Source organism: Cydia splendana, chromosome 24 (assembly GCF_910591565.1).
Source record: "Cydia splendana chromosome 24, ilCydSple1.2, whole genome shotgun sequence".
NCBI classification, from domain to species: Eukaryota; Metazoa; Arthropoda; class Insecta; order Lepidoptera; family Tortricidae; genus Cydia; species Cydia splendana.
In genome coordinates this window covers 7889475-7910826 of record NC_085983.1, presented here as the reverse complement: position 1 = coordinate 7910826, position 21352 = coordinate 7889475, and the positions used below count along the sequence as shown (strand labels likewise).

The 21352-nt window shown below is 40.9% G+C and overlaps 2 protein-coding genes across 2 annotated transcripts in view; both read left to right on the top strand.

Moving 5' to 3' along the window:
* Window positions 1–202: 202 nt before the first annotated feature.
* Window positions 203–21352, top strand: part of LOC134802324 (uncharacterized) — a 51842-nt gene continuing 30692 nt past the window's right edge. Inside the window, exons 1-4 of the mRNA XM_063774926.1 lie at window positions 203–358; window positions 7979–8047; window positions 15097–15278; window positions 16093–16231. Coding sequence (XP_063630996.1) covers window positions 253–358; window positions 7979–8047; window positions 15097–15278; window positions 16093–16231 — 496 coding nt within the window. The 5' untranslated portion in view covers window positions 203–252. The remainder of the gene's footprint in view (window positions 359–7978; window positions 8048–15096; window positions 15279–16092; window positions 16232–21352) is intronic.
* Window positions 18940–20986, top strand: LOC134802193 (putative aminopeptidase W07G4.4). The gene has a single exon (XM_063774787.1). It carries the CDS (start codon window positions 19050–19052, stop codon window positions 20586–20588), a length of 1539 nt encoding a protein of 512 aa, XP_063630857.1. The 5' UTR covers window positions 18940–19049; the 3' UTR covers window positions 20589–20986.

Here is a 21352-nt window from a genome sequence, read left to right as displayed (position 1 = left end):
GAGCCGACCATCATAGCCCTACAGGACCAGGACAAGTGGGGCACGAAGGTGCCTATTCTTAGTAGTGGGCAACTGATGGCTAAAATGATGATGATGATGAATTTCGTATAATCTCGCATGAAAATAAGGAACTCCAAATAAAGCTTATCGGTTTAGTAACGTTTCCATTTTCATTATCAAGTGTTTCTTCACACATCAATAAATGTAAAATACAGTTAGCAATAAAATTGTTATTATTATTGACCGGCCAATATGGAGCGCAGAGGCTTCAAAATATTAGTTTTATTTTATTATATTAATTTTGTATTGTGCGATATAGATATTATAGATAAGCAATTCGCGCAAACAGTACCTCCGAGTAAGTCATATATCTATCCATTATCCATATCCATACTTAATAATATCTGGGAGACCGAGCTTTGCTCGGAAAACATATAAAAAATCAAAAATGCGCGTTTCCCCAGACCTTAGGTAGATCAATTTTTCGCCCCCGAAAACCCCTATATAGCAAATTTCATCGAAATCGTTAGAGCCGTTTCCGAGATCCCGAAATATATAAATAAACAAGAATTGCTCGTTTAAAGGTATAAAACCGTACGGAACCGTAAAAAGGATGTTTGTATGGGAAAAAAAAACCGAATAAGTGCGAATCGGACTCGCCCACCGAGGGTTCCGTACTTTTTAGTATTTGTTGTTATTGCACTCTGGGTGCTAGAGGATACCGAGGTTCTTACCAATCTTAGGCAGGGATGCGTTGAGGGCGGAGAAATGAAAGTCGTGTCCTCCAAATTTATGCAGCTTTATATTTTATATATAAAGCATACAAAATCTTTCGTCAGTTGATAAATAAATATGTTGATGATTATTTAGATAACTTAGGATAGGATATGTATATCTAAGAGGACGACACAAATTACTTAAATAAGATGGCTTCTAGATCAGAGCAGAAATCGGAATGAACGAGTACATATGTGTGTGACAGCTAGCCATAGATAAATAATTCACCAAAGAGTATTAAGCTGTGTACATATTAAGACGTTTTTGTAAGGCATAATCTTCAATACTTCCCCTTGACTTCAAAAACTTAATATGAAAAGGTTACAACTATGCTCTATATTACATCATTTTTAACCATTACACGACATTAAACATAAGTTGCAAACATATCACAGTCCTTATCCTTATTACATGCCTATTACAAAACATATTCATAACAAGTAGCAAAACATATTTATCACATCCCTATTACATGCCTATCACAGTTCATAACATGCCTACAAAAATATTACATACATTACAGTTCAATATCACAGTTAGTATCCAAAATGCAACAGTACCTACTAGCAAAAACAAAAAAAAAATTAACAAGGCCTAACACATAAATGATGCCTAAACATACAATGTTGTTTTGAATTTAAACACTTTGTTAGTACATCTGCAATCATTTTCTCTGTACATAGATATTTAACAGTCATAAAACCTTTCTGAACTAAATCCTTAATAAAATGATAGCGCACATCAATGTGTTTTGTTCTTTTGTGACTAATATCTTTATTTTCAATAATTCTGTGAGCACTCTGATTATCGTTATACACAATGATATGCACCTTTACATCTGGTAATAATTCAGTTAAAAGTTGCTTTACAAAACAGAGATCTTTGGATACATCAGCTATAGACATGTATTCACTTTCAGTTGAGCTAAGGGAAACTGATTGTTGCTTCCTAGATTCCCAATTAATTACATTCGATCCAAGTTTAATTACAAACCCTGTATATGATTTCCTATCGTAACAATCATTGGCCCAATCGGCGTCGGTATATGCATTTAATACCAATTGATCACTTTTTACATAATGTAAACCGTAATTAATTGTGCCAGCCAGATACCTAAGCAAACGTTTAGCAGCTAACCAATGCGTTTTTCCAAAGCAGTTATTAAACTGACTCAGTTGGCTACAGGTAAATGCAATGTCAGGACGAGTACAAACAGACAGGTACATGAGGGAGCCTATCAACTCTCTATACTTGTATTGCTCGTCCTGCAAGGTGACATTTTCTTTCAGTAACTTATTATTGAGAACCATAGGAGTGGACACTGGCTTACAATCTAACATGTTAAATCTTTTTAAAATATTTTTGATGTAAACAGACTGATCTAAAGTCAGTGTTCCAATTTTCCTATCCCGAGTAACACGGATGCCAAGATAATTCTGAATTGGACCCAGATTTTTAATATCAAATTCTGATTCTAATAACTCCAATAATTTATTTTTACATTGGCTATCCTTGGGGTAAAATAAATAACAGTCATCTACATAGAGAGCAATAATTATAAAATCATTCTGTGTCTTCATGGTATATACACAAGGTTCACTTTTGCATTGCATAAAACCATTATCACTTAAGACCTTGTGTATACGCGCATTCCACATACGGCTAGACTGTTTTAGTCCATAAATACTCTTTTGCAAGAGACAAACCTTATCATTATTTGAACTAAAACCTTCTGGCTGCTCCATGTAAATAACTTCATCTAAATTGCCATTCAAAAATGCTGTGGTTACGTCTACGTGATCAATATTGAGATCAAGCTCATTTGCCAGGCTAAACAATATCCTAATTGTCGAGTGGCGAACGACTGGGCTGTAAGTATCATGAAAATCTATACCTTCTTTTTGAGTGAAACCTCTCGCTACCAAGCGAGCTTTATAACGAACAAAATTACCAGCCGCGTCGTTCTTCACTTTATAAACCCATTTGCACTTGACAATATTGGTATTTTTCGGCCTGTCAACCAACTTCCACACTTTATTTGACATTAAAGAGTCATACTCATCTTTCATAGCCTTGTGCCACTCAGTGGCATTAGGACTAGACATGGCCTCTTTAAATGAAGTTGGTTCCGAATCAGTAGTGGCCGTTAGCGACCAATCCGTATCACAATACCTTTTAGGGAGTACAGACCGAGTACTACGCACAGGACGCCCTGCAGATGTCGACGGCGGGGCAGGTGTCTGCGTCACAGCTTCCCCTGGAGCAGAGCCCGCGCCCGGTGACCTGTCCGCCTCACCAGCGGGACTGTCAGCGAGAGAGTCATCCTCGCTCACCGTGCAGTAGTTTTCGTCTCCCGAACCTGGAAATGTTAACGAATAATCATGTTCATTTTGTATATAACTGAAATCGTTACTATCATTCACGACATCATTCTCATTCATGGTACTGTCATTCCCATCAGAATGGTTAACCTTGGCAATATCGCTTTTGCCCCTAGTGTTACTCTCATTCACACAAACATCCCCAACATTACTCTCATTCATGTTGGCGACATCAGGATCAGCACTCGCACCAGTGCTGCCTGTGTCTGACACAGTACTATCATTCCTGTTCCCTAAAGCTGTCACAGTACTCTCATTCCTGCTACATATATCTGTGCTACTCTCATTCACACTATTATGAATATCATTATCTGTAAAATTAAATTCATTATGAAATTCAAAATTAAAATTGTTATTATTGTCATCCCGATTAAAATTGTAAAATCTGTGCTCTAAGAATTCAACATCCCTGGATATAATAACCTTACTAGGGTCATCACAGTCAGCCAATCTGTAGCCCTTAGAGGTTTCTGAATATCCAACAAACACATAGGGCTTACACTTTGCATCCAGCTTCTTTTGCTTTACATCCTGTACCTTAGCATATGCCATGCATCCAAAAACGCGCAGGTGACTGAGGTCCAGCTTCGACCCAGTCCACACCTCCTCCGGAATCCTGCCATCCAAGGCTGCTGTGGGAGACCTGTTTTTAAGGTATATGGCAGTTGTCACTGCCTCTCCCCAGAAGCGGCGGTCCAGACCTGAATGCTGTAGCATGCACCTAGTTTTATTCATTAAACTGCGGTTAAGGCGTTCTGCCACCGCATTTTGCTGAGGACAATATGGTACAGTAGTTTGATGCACAATCCCTTTACTTTTAAAAAACATTGAAAGCTTAGTGTTTATGAATTCTTTACCATTATCAGATCTAACACAACGTACAGGTAAGCCTCGCTGCCTCTCTACCATGGTTACAAACTCTATGAAATGGTCACTCACCTCTGATTTTCTCTTCAAAAGGAACCCGAAGGACTTTCTTGAGTAGTGATCCGTGATTGTCAGGAGATATCTCGCGCCACCCAAGCTGACGGGGAGCGGACCACACACATCAGTGTGGATTAGGGCTAGGGGCTGGTCAACAGTTGTGCTGGAGGCCTTGGGAAATGGTTTGGAAGGCAGCTTGCCCTCCAAACAAGGCACGCACTTGTCAGCCTGCTGATTCTGTAATTTAAAAAGGTTAGGCACCCTATCCCTAATACTATTTAGATCTTTAGTGTTGATATGTCCTAATCGATAGTGCAAAAGCTCCTCATCAGTTACTGTGGAGCTCAAGGCTTCTTGCCTCTGCAAGGACCTTGAACTCTCCCATTTGCGCGAATCACTATCCCTAAACAACCAATAAGTACCATTTACTAACTCAGCTGCTGCTATACGTTTACCATTGAGATCTATATCACAGCCATCTTTATGAAATGTCACAACATGATCATTTTTAATTAATTCACTTACTGAAATTAAATTATTTAAGCAATCCGGCACGTACATTACATTTTTTAACAGTAATTTTTCATCTACAAGGACATCACCTTTTCCAAAACATTTCATTTTATGTTTACTAGCCGCTATAATATAACTAGTACCTGGTTTGAAGCTAATAAAGTAGTCCTTTTTGTTAAAAATGTTCACTGACGCGCCTGAATCTACACACATCACATCGCTGGGAACGACCGCCAGAGCCGTTGCAGAAAGAGCCTGCTCCACAAACATCGGAGAGCCCCTCCGTTCTCGTTTCCTCTTAAAGCAATTCTTCTTCATATGACCCGGTTTCTTGCAATAATGACACCTGGATTGCGTCCTTTTCATTGATGCAAGTGCAGTTCCCTCATCCGACGAAGACCTCCTGGACTCCTCCTGCAGAAGCCTAGCACGCACCACTTCACTGGTCAGCGTACTCGTCAAGTTCATGGTCTCCAGGTTGGACACGAGGGAATCATACTCTGAAGAAAGCCCGCTGAGCAGTATTTCCGCAACCTCCTTGTCTTCAATAGTCTTGCCGATGTCAGCCAATTGTTGGACTAGCGTAGTTGTGGCTTCAATGTACTCTGACATAGTGGAGAACGTACCGTAATCGATCCGATGAAGTTGTCGTAGGAGTAAAACTCGACGAACCAAGCCGGAGTCTTCGAATACGTCCGCTAAGCATTTCCAAGCGTCTTTGGCAGTCTTGGCATTTCTCACATATTGGTACATACACGGCTTGATATAGAGGCAGATTCGGGCAAGCGCGCGCTGGTCACGAGCGTCGCCTGCTGTCGGCCCGTTTTCCACAATTTCCCATAATCCGTCATGCATGAGCGCCATGCGGACGGCGAACTTCCATGAGAAATAGTTCTGGGGGCCGGCCAAACGTTCAATCTGCGCCCCGGAGACAGGAGTCACGTTGCACGTGTTGGTCTCGGACATAGTGTGTAGGTTATGTTGTGACTTACTGATTTGTGTCTTCTCTTCTCCGCCTTGCCTTCCTCTTTCTCGGCCTTTTTGCTGGGACCGTATAACCTATTGCACTCTGGGTGCTAGAGGATACCGAGGTTCTTACCAATCTTAGGCAGGGATGCGTTGAGGGCGGAGAAATGAAAGTCGTGTCCTCCAAATTTATGCAGCTTTATATTTTATATATAAAGCATACAAAATCTTTCGTCAGTTGATAAATAAATATGTTGATGATTATTTAGATAACTTAGGATAGGATATGTATATCTAAGAGGACGACACAAATTACTTAAATAAGATGGCTTCTAGATCAGAGCAGAAATCGGAATGAACGAGTACATATGTGTGTGACAGCTAGCCATAGATAAATAATTCACCAAAGAGTATTAAGCTGTGTACATATTAAGACGTTTTTGTAAGGCATAATCTTCAATAGTTGTTATAGCGGCAACAGAAATACTCATCTGTGAAAATTTCATCTGTCTAGCTATCACGGTTCGTGAGATACGGCCTGGTGACAGACAGACGGACAGAGGAGTCTTAGTATTATATATTATATTAGGTATAATAGGGTCCCGTTGTTTACCCTTTGGGTACGTAACCCTAAAGAGAAGGCCACCGACATTTTATTCAACGATTTTAACACGTCTATGAAGGTTATCGGTTTCTGCCGAAACAGAGTCTAAAGCCCCTGCTACACGGCAGCCGACAAGCCCCCAAACCGCGTGGCCTTGGTCTGTCCCGGACCGTGTAGACAGTTGTTACCAACAAAATTTCGTTTGACCTCCGGACGCCCTTGGCATGCGAGCGCGCGCCAGCGACCGCGGTCTGAGCGGTCGGTCCGGAACCGTGTAGCCGCCCGACGCCGACCGCACTAGGCCATTTCGCTTGAAGAACGCGCCGTGTGCGCTCGTGTGGTTAATAGCCATGCCATGGGTACTCAGTAGCATTTCTAATAATTCATCAAATACTTTCCTCTTCATTCTCAGAAAGTTATGTATGTCCCCGTAGGGTAGTCCAGCGAATTCATGAAGTTGAAATGACTCAACTAATGCCGTTTTTTGAGCCAGCGTTTCATTCATATACCCTTTTCTTTTTTTACAAACTTTTTATTAACTTGCAATATATATATCTAATGTAAGTATGTAAATATGTTTTTATGGGTCAAATCTTGCAAGTTAAATTAGATTAGATTAGATTTCTAGTTTCCGATGGAGCTGAAAATTTGCATACATATATAAGTCGGGTGACAATGCATTATTATGGTACCATAGAGCTGATCTGATGATGGAGACAGGAGGTGGCCATAGGAACCCTGTGATAGAACAACGCGACCTAATTGTGTTTGGGGTTTTTAGAATTGTCTCGACGAGTATTAGATGCCTCTGGAAAGAAAAGTACAGTCAGCGATAAAAGCTTGTACCAAATATTATTTTTTTGCCAAAAACTTATTTTTTTGTCATTGCACTAGTATGAGTAGGTAGGTTCATATGAAATTTGGCGCCCCGGCCAATAAGTTTTGCCGCCCCAGAAATGAAGGAAGAAAAACAAAATGCAATCCGCCAGGGGTGGCATACGCCGCCCTTAGGGCCATACGCCACTGAGTAGGTACTAATGCCACGCCAACTTTCTGAAAGGTTAGGGGCCATTTTGTGCGCTTGCAATACGTGTTGTCCGTCCGCGAGTTCTGAACACACTGTGGTTTGCCACCGTCTAGCCAGACAACTCAGACGGACCCACACACCAAGGACAGACCAAGGTCAGACGGTTAGTAGGCTTGTTGGCTGCCGTGTAGCAGGGGCTTAAATCGAATCTTCGATTTCGGTCGGCAAGGGCGTACAACATATATAATAGCAGATGCCCCTCCTGCCCCCCCTCTGCTCCCCCTGCCTACAACATTGTCGCTCGGACATCGGACACATGTCGGACACTAACAACTTGTAATTTTACAAACCCAGGGATGTTGCGAATATCCGCATCCGCATCCGCAACCGCGTCCGCATTATTTAGAACATCCGCAACCGCATAAAATCGATGCGGAGTTCAATGCGGATGCGGATGTGGAACAGGTCGGTACAGGAACGTCTTAGCATCGGCGTAAGTGCTAGATTGCTAGTTAATTTAGTCATTAGCCAAATAAACCTATTAGAAATGAGCAGTCAAGCGTGAGTGGGACTTAATGTACGGAACCCTTGGAACGCGAGTCCGACTCGCATGGCCGGTTTTTTTAAATAAAAATTACTAAAATGTAATATTTGACGTTTTTTTTATGTACCTATCTTGACATCCGCATCCGCATCCGCGGATGTGAGCCTTTAAAAATCGCATCCGCGGATGTCAAAAAATCGGCATCCGCAACATCCCTGTTACAAACAGTCATTATTTTACAGTCACTCCTCCAAACTTCGTGGCCTGGCCGAATGGGTCCGTACCGTTCTACATCAATACCGGACATTTTGGTAAGTCATGCATCCTCCAAATATCTTGTGGTAATGTGCTATGGGCGAAACTTCTATGAAATTATGACGTTAAAACTAGTGGCTCTGTGAGCTGTAGACCTCGCGAGCAGAGTTTAAAACTGAATAAATGTATGGTTTCGTTGTTTTGAAGAATTTAGAGAATCTAATTTGACCATAAAAACTTAACTATCAATTGCTTACAAAATTCGGGAATTGGTTTAGATATGCGACCTGTAGAGTAGAACATATGGACATACGAAACAATGTTTGGCTAACAGGCCAATTCAAACTTACACTGATATCAGAAAGACATCTAACTGATGTCATTTAGTTATCGTGCATTTCACTCGTTCTTGTCCGTACATGATCTTTTTTTTGATGACCCTAAAAACGAAACTGCTCCCAGAGATAGGTAGGTTAGGGTTTTTTTTTTTTGATGACCCTAAAAACGAATCTGCTCCCAGAGATAGGTAGGTTAGAGTTATTGGCTGACAGCGTTTAGTTTTTTCATCATCATCATCATCATCTCAGCCATAAGACGTCCACTGCTGAACATAGGCCTCCCCCTTGGACCTCCATACGTGCCGGTTGGAAGCGACCCGCATCCAGCGTCTTCCGGCGACCTTAACAAGATCGTCTGTCCATCTTGTGGGTGGACGTCCTACGCTGCGTTTGCTAGTCCGTGGTCTCCACTCGAGCACTTTTCGACCCCATCGGCCATCTTCTCTGCGTGCAATGTGGCCTGCCCATTGCCACTTCAGCTTGCTAATCCGGTGGGCTATGTCGGTGACTTTAGTTCGTCTACGGATCTCCTCATTTCTGATTCGATCACGTAGAGAAACTCCGAGCATAGCCCTCTCCATAGCTCGTTGAGCGACTTTGAGTTTTGAGATGAGGCCGATAGTGAAAGACCACGTTTCGGAGCCGTACGTAAAAATAAAATAAAAAACAACAATTGGTACGAAATTTAAGTATAAAAAAATACAAAAAGTTATGTAGCAGCATACAATTACTGGGGATGGAACCAGGGACCTCCCTATGCAAACAAAAAAGCGAACGTTTGCAAAATGCGCCATGATAGTTCTTACTAAAGCTGACGAAATTTAGCTACTCATTCTCAAGTAAAAACTAAATATCTAAATACCGCCGAAACCAGCGATACAAATTTTCTGAATTTTTGGCCATTTCATCTATAAACATATATCAAAAAGAAAAAACTCTTATGATATCGATACGACTATTTGTTTAGGCGACAGGTATCACGACTCCGCCATTTTTAAAAGTTTCCAAAAACCGGATTGACAAAAAAAAATATTTAGTCTTAGAATCTGGTCACAAAATTTCATGAGAATCGGTTAAGAATTGCGACCTGTAGAGGAGAACATCCGGAAATACAAAACTAAATATCTAAATACCGCCTAAACCAGCGATAATTTTTTTCTGCATTTTTTGCTATTAACTCTGTAAACATGTCTCAAAAAGAAAAAACTCTTATGATATCGATACGACTATTTGTTTAGGCGCCAGGTATCACGACTCCGCCATTTTTAAAAATTTCCAAAAACCGGATTGACAAAAAAAAATTATTTAGTCATAAAATTCGGTCACAAAATTTCACGAGAATCGGTTAAGAATTGCGACCTGTAGAGGAGAACATCCGGACATACGAAAGCAAAATGCCCGAGTCAAAACGTAGACCTTCGCTTCGCTTCGGTCAATAACACTTGCACAGTCTGCGCTACCAAAATGGCTGCTTTACTTAGCTTGGTCTGTCTAATTTTTGACAATTTAATTAAATGACAAAGAGTCTTTCGGAAAGAGTAGAGTCGTGGAATGTATGGGGCCCAATACATTCCACGTCTCATCTCTTTCCGAACAGACTCTAGAATAAATTTAATAGCATCGTTCGCAGACGTTTCGGATTGATTCAAAATAATAATAAAATATTCTACTAACAAACGTATAGTCTGTAGGTATCTTTAGGTATTTAAATAAAAGTAAACAAAATCTACCCTCACATGGCTCCTTAACCAGGTCCAGGCGGTTTTTGTATTTGGTTGGTTAATCAATAAATGTTATAACTACCCGAAAATGTAAAAATTGTTTCCACAACACCAGCTCGGAAAGGCTTACTTTGCACTTCAACAACGGATAGCAAAGTTGCACTTTGCTATCAGTAATTCACATGTGAGGCAAAGTAATCAAATGCAAATTTTGAGTTTTCTTATGTTTGCTGGTAGAATTTATTTTTAAATGATGATTTTCGATGATAAATATTTAATAACATTCATTTGAATTTGATTTTGTTTGATATTTTACATTTAATATTTGCTTGTGGTTGGTGTGGTAATAGTTATTTGTACAACAAGAGATCAAAGTTTGATATTTCTTCGAGTGCTTATTTTGAGTCCCGTGCAAGCGAAAGATTCTATAATAGAATCTAATTTAGAATCTTGAGCGTAGTAAGGGATTCAAAAGCGCACGAGATGTAAATAACTTTGATCTCGTGTAGTACACAAAATTTTTCACCCTAAGCAGTGAGAACATACCTAGAGGGCCCTAGTAGCATTTTCGTTGGGGCCTACGGTGCCAACGGTAGGGAAAACGTTGGGATGAGGTTCGTTCCGTAGCCAACATTAATTTTGTATTGGCCCACCATCGCATTTACCAACATTCGCTGTGGCACAGATGCCCAACAATGGGCCTTTGTGTATTTTGGTACCGTTGGCTAAACAACGATAATATTCGTTGGCCCAATGATGACATATATCGCATTTACCAACATTGGCAGTGGCAGTGATGCCCAACAATGGGCCTTTGTGTATTTTGCAACCGTTCGCTAAACAACGATAACATTCGTTGGCCCAATGGTGACGAATACCGCATTTACCAACATTGGCTGTGGCACGGATGCCCAACAATGGGCCTTTGTGTATTTTGGTAACGTTGGCTAGTCAAGGATATCATCCGATGGCCCAATGATGACAAATATCGCATTTACCAACATTGGCTGTGGCACTGATACCCAACAATGGGCCTTTGTTTATTTTGGTAACGTTGGCTAATCGACGATATCATCCGATGGCCCAATGACGACAAATATCGCTTTTACCAACATTGGCTGTAGCATTCATGCCCAACAATGGGCCTTTGTGTATTTTGGTAACGTTGGCTAATCAACGATATCATCCGATGGCCCAATGATGACAAAAATCGCATTTACCAACATTGGCTGTGGCACTGATGCCCAACAATGGGCCTTTGTTTATTTTGGTAACGTTGGCTAATCAACGATATCATCCGATGGCCCAATGACGACAAATATCACATTTACCAACATTGGCTGTAGCATTGATGCCCAACAACGGGCCTTTGTTTATTTTGGTAACGTTGGCTAATCAACGATATCATCCGATGGCCCAATGACGACAAATATCGCATTTACCAACATTGACTGTAGCATTGATGCCCAACAATGGGCCTTTGTGTATTTTGGTAACGTTGGCTAATCAACGATATCATTCGATGGCCCAATGATGACAAATATCGCATTTACCAACATTGACTGTGGCACTGATGCCCAACAATGAGCCTTTGTTTATTTTGGTAACGTTGGCTAATCAACGATATCATCCGATGGCCCAATTACGACAAATATCGCATTTACCAACATTGGCTGTAGCATTGAGGCCCAACAATGGGCCTTTGTGTATTTTGCTACCGTTCGCTAAACAACGATAACATTCGTTGGCCCAATGGTGACGAATACCGCATTTACCAACATTGGCTGTGGCACGGATGCCCAACAATGGGCCTTTGTGTATTTTGGTAACATTGGCTAGTCAAAGATATCATCCGATGGCCCAATGACGACAAATATCGCATTTACCAACATTGGCTGTAGCATTGAGGCCCAACAATGGGCCTTTGTGTATTTTGCTACCGTTCGCTAAACAACGATAACATTCGTTAGCCCAATGATAACAAATATCGTATTTACCAACATTGGCTGTGGCACTGACGCCTAACAATGGGCCTTTGTGTATTTTGGTACCGGTGGCTAAACAACGATAACATTCGTTGGCCCAGTGAGCACAAATATCGCATTTACCAACATTGGCTGTGGTACTGATGCCCAACAATACCAGTTGATTTTGCTTGTGGCGTCACTAGATGGCGTTACTGTCTCCAAACATCGAAGTTATAGTTATTTTCTCGATTATTCCGGATATAATCATAATATTTTTTTAAAGTAACTTATAAATCTAATAGCTATAACTATAAAATTTATACATAAATTTAAAAAATTGTATTTTACCCACATTTTTTCAATTTAAATCTCAAAAAACATAAATCTCGCTTACGAAGTTTCGAAGTGCGGTTAGTATATATACAAATTAGAGTGTATAGTAAGTGTACTTGCTTCGGCAGTACATATACTAAAATTGGAACGATACAGAGAAGATTAACAACAACTGCTGCCTAGCCTAGGGCCTTCATGTGGATACAACCAATGCCTAGTTGTCTACCGTAGTGTAATTGTAATATTTATCAGCAAAGGCCCAACGTCGTATTACACAACCACTTACTTAACGTAGGGTAACTGTAGGACTCGTAAACAAAAGCCCATTACATAATTAGACTGTAGGCACACTATAATATAAATTACACAACTATTTACCTACGGTAGTATTGTAAGAATCCTACACAAGGCCCAACGTTAAAGTTACAATGTTGGCCCTTTGTGGGACAAGCTGTGTTGGGCCTTCAACCTGGTGCACGACTACCTACCGACCTACCTGACTTGCCGTTGGGTAATTCTTGAATTTGCAAACAGAAGCACAACGAAAAAATTGCCCTTTTTTTTTTTTTTGCAGTTGGCCCTACAGCAAGCCATACGGCCAAATGTAACAATTAACCAACCATCAAACAAATGTGTATAGGCCCAACCACGGCCCAACCAAAACCACCACCGTTGAATAATTGTATGATTTATTTAAATAGGCCCAACGATAAAATTACTCTAATGGCCCTCTGTTGGAAATCTTCGGGAGGGCCTTTGTCGAGGGCCCTCCAGCAAATCGTACGGCCAAATGTAACAATTAACCAACCATCAAACAAATGTGTATAGGCCCAACCACGGCCCAACCAAAACCACCACCGTTGAATAATTGTATGATTTATTTAAATAGGCCCAACGAAAAAATTACTGTTATGGCCCTCTGTTGGGAATCTTCGGGAGGGCCTTTGTCGAGGGCCCTCCAGCAAATCGTACGGCCAAATATAACGGTTGCCCAACTAATACGTAAACAAAGGCCCAACAAAATCCCTACAAGAAAATGCTATTAGGGGGACAGAGATAATAGAACCCAAGTATATCGAACTTGTATTAGACCCCGCATGTTGAAATGGCATTTGACTATAAAGGTCACTTGAATGACATTTTGTCTCACTCAGTGAGCAAAATGCGATTTTGCTCACTGATTGAGACAAAATGACTTAGTGAGCAAAATCGCATTTTGCTCACTGTTTTTAAGAAGCAAAGTACCCTTGTCGAGCTGCTGAGGTGAAAAAAATGTTGTGTTTCACTCGGGGGCAAATTTTGTTTAATAACAACTTTGCCCCCTTGGAAAACAAATATCTATTGTTTACTTTTATTTAAATACCTAAAGATACAGACTGTCGGTCAAAGTATTAAGGCCGTAACACACTATCGCACCGCACCAAGGTCATTGTGCGACGCATCCATAAGTAACAGCGAGAAAGCAATATCTCTTTCTCGCTCTTACTTATCGGTGCGTCGCACAATGACTTTGGTGCGGTGCGATAGTGTGTTACTACTATAAGACGAATAAAGTCTAAGGAAAAAACGTGCCTCGGAATTGAAGCAAAAGTCATTCTCGAATAGATGGCGCACACACCTTTAGCCTATCCTCGGCTAGATGGCGTGACGACACCGTTTCATATTTAACAATTTTAACACATAGATATCAGTGAATGAACATGGATCAAAATGATATAAAAATAATAAAATCATTTATCCATATATATACATGTTTTGATAACTCTATACGTTTTCATTTTGAGTTTTAGTCGTGTGTCGATAGATGGCAGTAAATTTACAGTGACTACAAAATTCTCAATGACAGGACCCCTCTATACTATCTATTCTTTTTGCTACTATCAAAGAGGATTTGAAGAAGAGAGTTACTGTCATGGTAAATTATGTAGCTACAGTTCATTTACTGCCATCTTTCGACAGAAGATTAAACCTGTTTGAACGCCATTTGATTTTGATACTTATTCTTTAACTGATATGTGTTAACTTTATAAATATTAATATTCACGCCATCTACTCGAGCATAGGCTGAAGGTTGTGGCGCCATCGCTCGAAAACATGGAACTATACCTTTGGCCTATAGTCGAGTAGATGGCGTGAATATTAATATTTATAAGTTAACACATATCACTGAAAGAATAAGGATCAAAGTCAAATGGCGTTCTAACAGTTTTATGTTCTGTCGAAAGATGGCAGTAAATTTACAGTGGCTACATAATTTACTTTGACAATCCGTCTCTATAGACTTTATTCTATTTGCTACTATCAAAGAGGATTTGAAGAAGAGAGTTACTGTCATGGTAAATTATGTAGCTACAGTTCATTTACTGCCATCTTTCGACAGAAGATTAAACCTGTTTGAACGCCATTTGATTTTGATACTTATTCTTTAACTGATATGTGTTAACTTTTTAAATATTAATATTCACGCCATCTACTCGAGCATAGGCTGAAGGTTGTGGCGCCATCGCTCGAAAACATGGAACTATACCTTTGGCCTATAGTCGAGTAGATGGCGTGAATATTAATATTTATAAGTTAACACATATCACTGAAAGAATAAGGATCAAAGTCAAATGGCGTTCTAACAGTTTTATGTTCTGTCGAAAGATGGCAGTAAATTTACAGTGGCTACATAATTTACTATGACAATCCGTCTCTATAGACTTTATTCTCTTTGCTACTATTAATAATCACGATTTTTCCATAGACAACGAGCAGGCGCTGATTATAATGACGTCCCTCTCCCTCATCGCGTTCAAGACGTGTCTGAAGTTCGCGCCGGTGATGGTGCCGCCGACCGACCGTGAGCACGTGCTCACCTTCGAGAACCCGCGCGGCACGAGGAAGTGCGAGATACACCTGCACGGACACTCGAAGGAGGAGCCACATGTAAGCGCCACCACACTAGCGTCTCCCGAGCATCCGTTCTAGCCAACGATTTAGATTCGCGGCTCGTGGCTCGGTTCGCGGCGCGTTTCGTGGCTCGCCTCGAGCGCGTAAGCCCGTCGAGCTAATGATTACACTCTCGCCTCGTGGCTCGGCTCGTGGCTCGTCTCCTGTCTCGTTAGCTCGTCGAGCTAATCGATTTTAAACACTAACGGCAGGGCATAAGGTTTGTAACTGAATGACAAGCCGAACGCGAGTGTAAACGCAAGCGCCCGTCCCGCGCGAGCCCATCGCGAGCCCATTTGACTCGTGCCCAAAAACCACTCCTCCACGCGAGCCAGAGGTGCTACCGCGAAAACCAAAATTCGCAAATTGCGGGGATCTGTCTCTTTTATTTACTCCAATGAAGGCTTAATTAGAGTGACAGAGAAAAATGCCCGCAATTTGCGAACTTCGATTTTCGCGGTAGCCCCTCAGGCGCGCGCGAGGCTAGCCACGAGCCCCCCGCTTACACTCGCGTCTCGTGGCTCGGCTCGTGGCTCACACGAGAATGTAAACGCCTATATGGCTGCTGCTCGACGCACCATTGCTTCACCATTGGCGCAACCACGAACCACGTTCGTGATGCCTACCTGTCACACTTACGTCTAAATTTACAAGTGCAACAGAGATATAGGTACCTAATGCAAACCGCGCGTCGCGCGTGTAATAACTATGTAGTGAATTTATTAGGTAAGACTCAATAACTTTTATAAGTCATATTAATATGACTTATAACTTAATTTAAGTTTTCTCACTTCCTCCGTGTTCGTTTTAGATCGTGACCCTTGGCTATGACTGCTTACAATCCCCGTGGATGGATCGCATCGTGTTGAGAGCCCTAGGGCTCCCCTTCGAGCACAACCGACAGTCCCGAGACAGCTACATCGACGTGCAGTTCGAAAATATAGAACAACGTGAGTTCTACATGTTATTATTGACAGCCACAACAAAAGGCCCATATTACAAATACCTTATAGACTAACATACACACATACATAAATTTTGTATGTATTTATATCCTTTATCTTTCTGGTACCTTGTTGTACATTTTGCTGCATTTGTCACCCTCTTTTCATTTTCTCCTCTCATCTACTCGGAAGAGATCCCTCAAAGGGATAAGTTCGCCTTTGTACTTCTTACTAATTGTATCTATTTTTAATATGTCTTTATGTACAATAAGGAGTTTACTACTACTACATACATAGGGGTCATCCATTAATTACGTCACACGAATTTCTAGGTTTTTTACCCCTCCCCCCTGGTGTGACGTCACATTTCTTCAACGAAATCGGCAAATATTTATTTAATATTTTATCGTAATATTTTTGATAAAAGAAATATTAGTAATTTTATAACCCAAAACTGATTAAGAAATAAAATTAAACGAATAAAAACGATTATCGTTTCAAAAACTTGTTATGTATAGCGAAAAAATAATTTAAATAAATTTTCGGTTACTGATGAAGTTAAAGTGACGTCACAAAGTTTGTGACTCCTCCTCCCCCTTGTCACATGTCACATTTTCTTGACCCCCTCCCTCCCCCTAAACGTGCGATGTAATTAATGGATGATATGTATTTTATAAACTTGAAAACTAAACACTATTTATGCGACAAAACGGCGTGGCTCCGTTGAATCGGCTGTTCTTGTGTCGGATTCGGTAGTTTGCCCCGGAACCTCCGAAACCCTTCGGCCAGAAGTCGGCGCACTCGATGGTCCCCTGAAGCGGTCGCGGCACGCGCACCACAAACGAGTTGAAGTGCACGTAGTGGCGCGATCGAAGCTGGAACACCCTCAGCCTATAGCCGGTCTTAGCGTGAGGCGCGTTCGCGTTTGCGTTATGTCTATATTTGTATGGGATTTTGCACAGCGCGCCAAGCGAGGCGTTTTCCCAAAAATCCCATACAAAATAACACTTAACGCAAACGCGTACGTCACGTCACGCCATCGAATGAAATTTACATTAGGGGTACAGTCAGCGTCATATAGTAGGTAGCATCCAAAGTAAGGTCACTGTGGGCAAGTCCGTCTACAAGGCAAGTCCGTCAACACGTTATAACTTTTGAATTTGAAGGCGTATGCCGCTTTGGAGTCCAGTCGTTTAACCAGTTGTTCGCGCTAGTTCCGTCTCTGTAAAACAGATGGCGCTGTGACAACCAACTTCAGAGCAAATCCACCTAAACAAGTCATTGCGTGTTTTGAACTCGAAGTTTAGTGTGACAGCCGTTCGAAAAAAAATTGTTAAAAATAGTTTTTGAAAAGATTGTGCATCAGAAAGTAACTACGTAGGTAGCATAAGAACCAGCTGTCTTTATTCTATGTTTAAAATATCAGAAATTTGCTTAGTTTTGTAATTATACGTTCCACCATTCCATTTATCACATTAAAATTTGACTAAGTTGGAAAGTCCGTCTATTATGTACAAGGCAAGTCCGTCATATAACTTTCGTTAAATCAGAGATTACCAACTGTTTTTGCGACTTTAATATTATAACGATTTGATAAGGTATCAAAAAATCCTCCTGACTTTGCGCATGATGTTACTTTATTAAATTTTGATCTCAGTAAATTAAAAGAAACGATTAAAATTGGTTTTAAAATTACTATTGATCTTTTATTTCGGAAATCAAAAAAATAATTACGTGTAATTATTTACCAAAAAATGTTTACCACCCCATTTTCGCAGTATATTGGACTTGAATTTGTATTAGAAAAATGGTGTTTATTCCCTATATCAGTGGTTCCTAACCTTTTCAGTCCGGTCACCCCTATGACTAACTAGGGAACCTGATTTTACCCCTCCTCCCAATGGTAATAAAAACTAAAACGTGTACGTTTGTTGTATTGTTATATTAGGTTAGCTTATTACCCCCGTAAAATGCTAGTTTTACCCCCACGGGGGTAATTACCCCCAGGTTAGGAACCACTGCCCTATATTAACAAGTTCAAAGTACACTTTTCATTGTCTTGATTTGTTCTTTTTAGCAATTTGACTACGAACATATACGCACCCATAGATTGACTGATATCATAACTAGACGCACTTCCCTTAAACTGCACGGGAAGTCCGTCTACTCGCCGAATTTAAAAAAATACTTACTATTGTTTTTGCTTAATTTGTGTTTGAAATGATCTGTCACTAAAGCTAAACTATTAATTATTAAATTCTTCATCGTATGCGATTACAAGCGGTAACGTACGTGAATAATTAACGGAACTAGATCACACCAAAGTGAAAAAAAAAGTATGCCGGTCTTCCCCACAGTGACCTTATTCAAAATAGTTCGATACACCATATATTTTGTATGGCTTACCGAACTATTTGAATACTTTGGATGCTACCTACTATATGACGCTGACTGTACATAAAAACATTGTCAGTGCAACCAAAGTACACATATCATTGTAATTATAGGGCTTTATCATGTGATTGTATTTCCATATCAGGTATATTTGACAAACAACATGTAGTCTACTATTAACATTTCGCTGTAGATCCGTTAAGCAACACAAAGATAAGTTTGCAGCTAATTTTTAAAGCAGTTTTAATTGGTTATTGTGAAACCAGTATTGGAACAAATGCAGAAATAAGTTGGTTTTCAATATCTATATCAAACATATCTTGCAGTCACTGATAATAACTAGATCGTGACAAAGTTATCACCAACATAATTTATTTTTAATAATTAACAACAGATATCAGTTGTTTCGAAGTCGTTTCAAAGAAAAGACATGGCGCTGAGCCCATATAAGTTAGATACGAATATATTTATTGAAACCAACGTCCAGTCAATCGACTACGATGGTGTCATACTCATCTTATATCCGGAAGAAAAGAATGTACTCCTAACAAGAGACATCGGCAGTTTTGTCAAAGAAATAACTAAATTGGACAAGCATGTATATAAGGAGTGTACCCTTTGGAACTGTGAGCATGTCAGTGGTAAAAGACTCATTTTGGCACCTACTGGAAAGATTACACCATATCATGATGTGAGAGTTTTGAAGGAAGCGGCAAAGAAAGGAGTTTTGAGAGCATTAAGCACCGGCATCAAGAAACCACTATTAATTATACCTTATTGTGTAGACTATCCTGATGGACAGCTGGTATCAATCCTCGGTGCCTTTGAAGCTTTGTACCAACCTCTACACGTAGTTGAACGCGGAGAAATTAATAACTTCTACAAGATCGGGTTCTATGCCGAAGAGAAACACACGGACTCATTTAAAAAGGTTGTAAGCAACGCTATTGCTTTGGAAACAGCCAGGATTGTCGCTAGAGATATCGCAGGGGGAGATCCCGAAAGGATGTCACCAGTAAAAATAGTTGATTATGTAAAAAAGACCTTCGCTGGTTGCAGTAACGTAGTTATAACTGTCCATGATGATGAGAAATACATTAAAGAGGAGTTCCCGCTTTTGGCGGCCGTTTCTCGAGCTTCCAGTCGCGTAGAAAGGCATAAGCCTTGTGTGCTACAAATAGTATACACTCCTTCAAACGAAGCTAGACGAGTCACTGAAACTCTAATGTTGGTTGGTAAAGGAGTAACTTACGATACAGGCGGAGCTGACATCAAAATATCAGGCAAAATGGCTGGCATGTCTAGAGACAAAAGCGGAGCAGCAGCCGTAGCTGGGTTCCTAAAGGCCTGCTCCATACTTAAACCACCACATCTAAAGGTCATCGGGACCCTTTGTCTCTGCAGGAACTCTATTGGGGCAGACTCCTACGTGGCTGATGAATTACTAGTCTCCAAAAGCGGTAAAACTGTTAGAGTGACGAACACAGACGCGGAAGGCCGATTTGCCATGGCTGATGCACTTTTCAAGCTGGGCGAAGTCGCTAATAAACATATAAATCCACATATCTACACTATAGCGACATTGACAGGGCATGCTAGAGCTTGTTACGGAGGATATGTAGCTGCAATGGATAACTACGCTGCTAGAGCGACGAACCATTCCAACCGACTTCAGTTTAGCGGTACTAGGGTCGCAGAAGGCATAGAAGTGTCCGTGATCAGGCCAGAAGATCTATCAGTCAACGATGGTAAATGCAAAGGCGATGATTTGATTCAAGTGGACATGGACGCGAAGGCTCGTCATCATCAGCTCGCCGCCGGGTTTCTGATTAAAGTAGGGGGTCTAGAGGATAAGAACGTCAAGTATACTCATCTGGACATCGCTGGTGCTGCCGGGTCGCCTCCTGAGGAGCCTACGGCTGTACCTATTCTCACTTTATGTCTTTTGCACAAAGTTACAACATTGTAAGGTTTTTTTTTTAACTTTTCCCGGGATAGTTCTTTTGTTATTAACCATGGTTTGTAGTATTAGTCAGTTTTTTCGGTCACCTCTCGGTGCGAAACAGTGACTCCATAGAGCGTCTAGTGGTGCAGGGTAGAGCAAACGGAACAAGACCGCATAAAAGGCCACCTAATGTGATGGACTGACAGGACTGACCAGATCAAATCTGCCATGGAATGACCAGTACCGTCTTTACCATATTAACGGCACACGGGGCCCGTACCCAGGGCCCCAAACCAAAGGGGGCCCCGAAGGACAGTATATTTGATTACTCATAATAAATAGAAGATCATAGTAGAAAAATGTTAGTTTAATTTGATTTCTTTACTTTCCAAATTAAAAGGGCTCCAAATTTTTATGTGCCTATGGGCCCCAGCATAGTTTAAAGGATGACTCACGTTAGACCGGGCCGTGTCCGAGCCGGAGCTTCCGGAGCTTACTTTTCTATGACATGACAGGCGATCACGTGATGCTTTCCATAGAAAACGATGCGCCGGTAGCTCCGGCCCGGACACGGCCCGGTCTAACGTGAGTCATCCTTAAGGGACCCACTGATTAACAGTCCGCTGGACGGTATCGGCCTCTCAGTTGTTCGGAACTGTCAAAATTTTGTTCTAACTGACAGGCCGATATCGTCCGGCGGACTGTTAATCAGTGGGCCCCTTTTTTAATTTAATTAATTTATTTATTTAACTTCCTTTGAAGACGGCCCTGGGAATGACCCTTGAACG

Coding starts and splice junctions, on each gene's coding strand:
- LOC134802193 (XM_063774787.1), top strand. CDS start 19,050: ATGGCGCTGAGCCCATATAAGTTAGATACGAATATATTTATTGAAACC.